This window comes from Lactuca serriola, chromosome 4 (assembly GCF_051521515.1).
Source record: "Lactuca serriola cultivar US96UC23 chromosome 4, Lser_US96UC23_V15, whole genome shotgun sequence".
Lineage (NCBI taxonomy): Eukaryota > Viridiplantae > Streptophyta > Magnoliopsida > Asterales > Asteraceae > Lactuca > Lactuca serriola.
Genome location: NC_136411.1, coordinates 81660516 through 81666868, shown reverse-complemented (window position 1 = coordinate 81666868; position 6353 = coordinate 81660516). Strand labels below are relative to the sequence as shown.

The 6353-nt window shown below is 30.8% G+C and overlaps 1 protein-coding gene across 1 annotated transcript; it reads right to left on the bottom strand.

The window, feature by feature from the left end:
• Positions 1 to 242: 242 nt before the first annotated feature.
• On the bottom strand, positions 243 to 1574 carry LOC145098556 (uncharacterized). Its single transcript, XM_079036184.1, has 3 exons — positions 1019 to 1574; positions 819 to 877; positions 243 to 674 (listed from the first exon to the last, which is right to left on the bottom strand). Exons 1-3 carry the CDS (start codon positions 1572 to 1574, stop codon positions 243 to 245), a joined length of 1047 nt encoding a protein of 348 aa, XP_078892310.1.
• Positions 1575 to 6353: the final 4779 nt, after the last annotated feature.

Genomic DNA, 6353 nt, shown 5'->3' with positions numbered 1-6353 from the left:
AATGGTTACCACTACGCAATATTCCTTTTTTTATTATTATTTTTTTTATTTTTTGTAACGTTATATTAAATAAAAAACATAATTTATAACATAAATAAATTTTTTGAAAACACAAAAAAATAAAACCACCTTTCATTAATTAAAAACATAGAAATTTAAAACCTAAATTACTAAAATAAACATAAACATAACAAATAAAACATTACACTACTTAAAAAAAACATAAAAACCACAGACAAATACTACTCGTCATCGTCACCGTCCTCATCCGTCTCATCGTCATCGTCCGCATCCGTCTCATCGTCATCTCCCTCATCCTCTTTGTCTTCATCGTCATTTCCCCGTTGGAATTGTCTTTCCCATATGTGCTTGGTCAAATCGTGACGTAGATTGTGATGTGTTTTACGGTGTTGTATTTCTAAAACCCTAGAGAAGTATGTCGGGCTGCCAACTTGTATTATTGTAGGTAGATTAAGTATATCGTTCCTGGTATATGAACAAATAGCCCTGCCCTCTTCTTTTATTATCATGTTATGTAAAATAACATAAGCAGTCAACATCGTCGTTAGTTTTGTCATACCCCATGTTCGTGCCAAATGTTTGATCATGTGCCACTTTTGTTTTAGGACTCCAAATGCTCGTTCCACGTCATTCTGTGCAGATTCTCGTGCTAACTTGAACAATTTTCATTTTTCATCAACAGTAAATGAATATGACTTGACAATTGTAGCATACTCTGGATATATACCATCACCTAGGTAATACCCATACTTATATTAATTTCCATTCGCAACGTATGACATGTCTGGTGCTTTAACCTGCAAAATATTGTTAAATAACGGAGACGCTTGAAGCATATTCAGGTTGTTGTTGGACCCTGCCATACCAAATAATGCATGCCAATACCATAGGTCATGTGAAACAACCACCTCTAATATAACAGTTGGGACCCCATGATCACCTCGTGTGAGTTGACCCCACCACACATTGGTACAATTTGCCCACTACCAATGTGTACAATCAATACTACCAAGCATCCTTGGAAAACCCTGTTTAGCTTGATGTGTGGCATACAATTGTTCGACATCACTTTTAGTCGGATGTCGCAAGTATTTGTCACGGTAAAGCTCTATAAGATACTCACGGAAAAGATATGTACAGTCTCGACCTGTCATCTCAGACATTTTCAAATACTCATCAAAGGCGTCTGCGACTATGTCATATCCCAATTGTCTAAGAGCGGCTGTATATTTTTGTATTGTAGTAAAACCATGTTTACCTCTAGCATCCCATCTTAATTGAAAAAACTCATAATTAGGTTTCAAATCTTTAGCTATACGTAAGAATAAATTTCTACTAATACGAAAATGTTCTTCAAATTTCGATAGATCATATAAACTATCATGGGCAAAATAATCACATAGCAAAAGTTCATTTGCTGTCTCTCGATCCCGATTGATCCATTTTCTATGCTTCTTCTCGTCGTGTGAACTTTCACCTCTCTCACAAACCATGTCTTGTGTCGCAGACAATAGTGTGTGCAATACCGACTCGTCATCAGAATCGTCATCCATTTTTTTGTTGAATGTGTGTTTGATTTCAAAGAGTTTGTGGGTTTTGTTTTGAAAAATATGTATAAAATGGATGGATATATAAAGAGAAATCAAATTAAAAAAAAAATATTAAATGCTCAACGGTCGAAAATTGAGTAGCCAATCAAACATCTCGTCCTCGTCGCCACGCCACGACCAACCCATCAAAGCTGGTGGCGGTGTTCACACGTGGAGAAAGCCTCCACGTAAGCAGCTCACGCATGGAGCCCTCTCCACTCCGGATAGCCTAAGAACTTGAAGACTATGTCACTTTAGTCTCTATATGGGTCTTTGTTGGCCCATGAGCACAAAATAAACACCATCATATGATGAAAGTATGTGCTTTTTAACAAGATTTATCATAGTTTCCTTAACTAATTAATAATTATCAAATGTTTATTTGAAATAAATGGGTATGTGTCATTTGGGCTACATAAAAAAGTAGAATGTCCTATGGATATACCTCTTATGATATTGAAGAGGACATTCACGTCTTTTGTACATACCAAAGGTCAATAGCAAGTGTGTGTCCCATCTTGTTTTATCTTTTGGGTGAGACAAAAAAGTTGCAATTTTTGTTCCATTCACATCAGTCCTAGTCTGAACCTAATCAGGTCAAACACAGTACAAAACTATCATGTTATGTTATGTTATGTTTTGTCCAATCCTATGTAATAAGGTGGGATTAAAAACAAATATATGTTCCTAGATGTATGAAAACTTGTAATATGAGTTGTCATTTTTTGCTTAATGCCTTTCTTTGTGGGCTATATAGGTCAGGAGGCAATGAGACGAAGATTTTAGCAAAAGAATTGTGATGTATTATGCAAAAACTTCAAAAACTCGAGCATCCTTTTGTTTATCATGATTGGTATATGAATATAATATGGAATTCATTGCCAATCTTGTGTTGGTGTCATCTTCATTGCATATTTGTTATGGCCATGATATGATCTTTTGAGAAAGAACAATATTTTAGGCACGAAGATTCTTATTGTTTTTTAATAGTTGTTTTACAATATACTCCTCAAAAAGATAATATTTGGTGCTTGGAAGACTTTTCCACCTTAAATGGAGGATCAACAATTGACTACAAAGAATCTAATGAATGGTAGTGGGAGGATGGGTGTCCGTGTCCCTTTAGTCTTTATACCTTTCTTACCCAACAAAATGGTGGGAATTGATATAATTATTAAAACTGATCAAATTTTCATTATGTACATACATACTAGTCGTGAGAATGATGATCACCATATCTAGATATTCTCTCCACATTTTTTTTAAATAGTGGATTTGTAAAACAGATCAACTAACTTGTTAAGAGTTATTATTTTAACTCTCTCACATACATGAGTGTATTACTGGTTAGAGATAACGAATCCCTTGTTTTTAGAAATTTTGACCGGTTTATTTTTTGAAGTTAATAAAATTGTATAAAAAACAATTTGTGTTTGATTGCTCATTGAAAAGCTACTTATGATTCGATGACCGATCAATAGTTGGGCACACATCATGGAAGAGTTGTGTCACTTACAAGAGATACGATTGGTTTTTTTTTTATATATTAAAAATGGTTTGACTATAAATACATTGTTTTTTTATTAAAAAAAGATTAATTATTTACTTTTATAAACATAACTAAAATCTCAATTCCATTTATAGCGGCAGTTGTAACTGTTTTCGTAGAAGAACTTTGTGTGTATATATATATATATATATATATATATATATATATATATATATATATATATATATATATATATATATATATATATATATATATATATACTAGGTTACAACCCGTGGGAACCACGGGTAAAAAATTTATAAACAAATTATATCATTAATAATAGTTAAGTTTGTTTAACAGTTTTCCTATTGATTATTTAAAATTAATATTAATATATATTTGTAAAAAAGTATATAAATTCGAATAGATGCTAAAGAGAAACACAATGAATAATATAAATTACAATGCTATATAAAAAATAAAATATAAAAAATGTAATAAAAAAAATAAATAAACACAATTGTTTGAATTTAAAAACTACAAAGCATTTATAAATTTATATAGAGCAGAATATGATCAAATTGACCTAATAATTAAAATTAAATGTAATTGATATCATTGATATCATACCTTATATATGAAATCGGATTTGATAATAAGATGCTCGTAATCGGGTATATAATGACTTTGAGTTAGTATGTACAGTTGTAATCTTTTAGTAAAAAATGAAACAAAACAGGGCGTTGTTTTCTATCAATTTGTAGGTTAAACAATATACTTTCATTTTGATTCTAAGTTGGTCATTTGACCTAAAATCATTAATAACACCACTGTTATTATAAAAAGTGATTTATTTTAAGTAATTTCGACTCAAAATCCCTAAAATAATGGTATGTAATTTAAAGATGTACAACTGTATCAAATACCCTAAGAGATTGCAGAGGATCATGACATCAACTAAAATAGTGGTATGGTATGTAATTTAGGTTGCATTTATGACATCCCATGGAACTAAATGATACCATACAAGTTTTCTAAAGTTATCTTCTATACGGTTGGCAAGGGCATTTTCGTCATTTATCAACTGGTGGAGTGACTTTTGTTTTGATGTCTGGTGGAGGGCATTTTTGTCCTTTTTTGTCTCTTTGTAGTGTATACATGTACACTATGTATTTATTGATGTACAATGTAATACTCATGTTATAAACACAAATATGTGTGTTTATTTTCGGTTTATAGTAAGATACTTTAGTCTTGCCATCAGTATGGTTTAAACACAAAAAAAGTGCAAATCCAAATTGAAAAAGAAACCCAAAAAAAACCACAAAAAACAAAAAAAAAAAGTCCCGCCAAAAAAAGGAACCAAACGGTATCAAACAAAAGGAAAGTTGTACTTTTCAATTTGGCGTTGGTTTTATTTAGAAACCAAAAAAATGCAAAAGATCCAAAGTTTTATGGCTACTTGAACACTTTTTATATTTAGAAACCAAAAAAATGCAAAAGATCCAAAGTTTTATGGCTACTTGAACACTTTTTATAGCAGGTAAACTAAAACACTGAGGGCTGCTTTTTCATTTTTCTAGAAGTGTGAGGCAGTAATTGAAATTTATATTTTATGTGCAAGTAGTGGAGGATGTGATATTTAAGGTATTTGAGATCAAAGTAAGTTCGACTAAAAATCCCTATAATAGTGATACAGAGGCCAGATGAAGCTGCAATTTTGGGTCAAGGTTGGAAGTACATGATACAACACAAGCTTTATAAAGTTATCTTCTATAAGGTTGGCGAGGGCATTTTCGTCCTTTGCACATACCATTTTTTTTATCATGTACTGTTTAAAAACATTTTTGTTTCCTTCTTTTATTGCATATATATTGGCGAGGGCATTTTCGTCCTTTGAACATACTTATAAGATGAAAAAGAAAAGTACATTGCCTTAATTGGTAATTTTTTCGATTTTTATTGCATATATATTGCTAATAAAACTTTTTAAAAACATAATTGTTTTTTTCTCTTACACCATCAATAGACACACATATCCCATGGAACTACATGATACGACACAAGCTCAATAATGCAATAAAGTATATTCAAACATTCAAACAAATAAAGCAAAACTGAAAGACACATAAAAACATAAACTATATACCGCTGTACAGAAAGTTACCATTATGTCCCTGGACTATTAAAATAAACCATTTTCAAGTATTGAAACACATAAAATACAAACAATTTACAATGATTCACCCAACAGTTTAACAAATCAGATTTGGGATAACTTAAGTATTGTAGCCTTTTGTAAGCCCGTAAAAAATAAATTAATTTGGACATTTTATTTGATTGGTAAATTCATGGTCTTATCTCGACATGGCTTCTTTATGTCTATAAGGTTGACGAGGGCATTTTCGTCCTTTGAACATACCATTTTTTTAGTCCAGTACTGTTTTGTACTTTGTAGTGCTTAATAAACGGGAAGATATGATTACGTAAGTATGTGTTAACAACTACTCTGATTGCAACAGAATGTTGAATTGGTTGAAAAAGAGAACTGGATACCCAAGGGTCATGTCACAATTGGTGTCACATCTGGAACATCTACCATTCTACCCCTAGAATTTACCATTCTATTTAATTTTTTCATATTTGAAACATCTTTTTCATAGAGAAAAAAAATACTTATACCAGGAAAAAGAAAAGTACAATGCCTTAATTGGTAAATTTTTCGAATTTTATTGCATATATTTATCGATAATAAAAATCTTTAAAAACATATTTGTTTCTTTCTTTTACACCATCAATAGATAGACATATCCCATGGAACTACATGATACGACACAAGCTTTATAAAGTTATCTTCTATAAGGTTGGCGAGGGCATTTTCGTCCTTTGCACATACCATTTTTTTTGTCCTGTAGTGATTAAAAACATATTTGTTTCCTTCTTTTATTGCATATATTTATATATATATATATATATATATATATATATATATATATATATATATATTGGCGAGGGCATTTTCGTCCTTTGAACATACTTATAACATGAAAATAAAGTATAATGCCTTAATTGGTAATTTTTGGACTTTTATTGCATATATATATCGCTAATAAAAAAGTCTTTAAGCATTTATTGAAACTCAATGATCCCACAACGTATTGTAGCTTTATTTTCTTCAACACTCTTAAGTCTTAACTTCATATAATAGTTTTTTGGTTTCAAACAATTATATCTTTTCGTTTTACATTTTT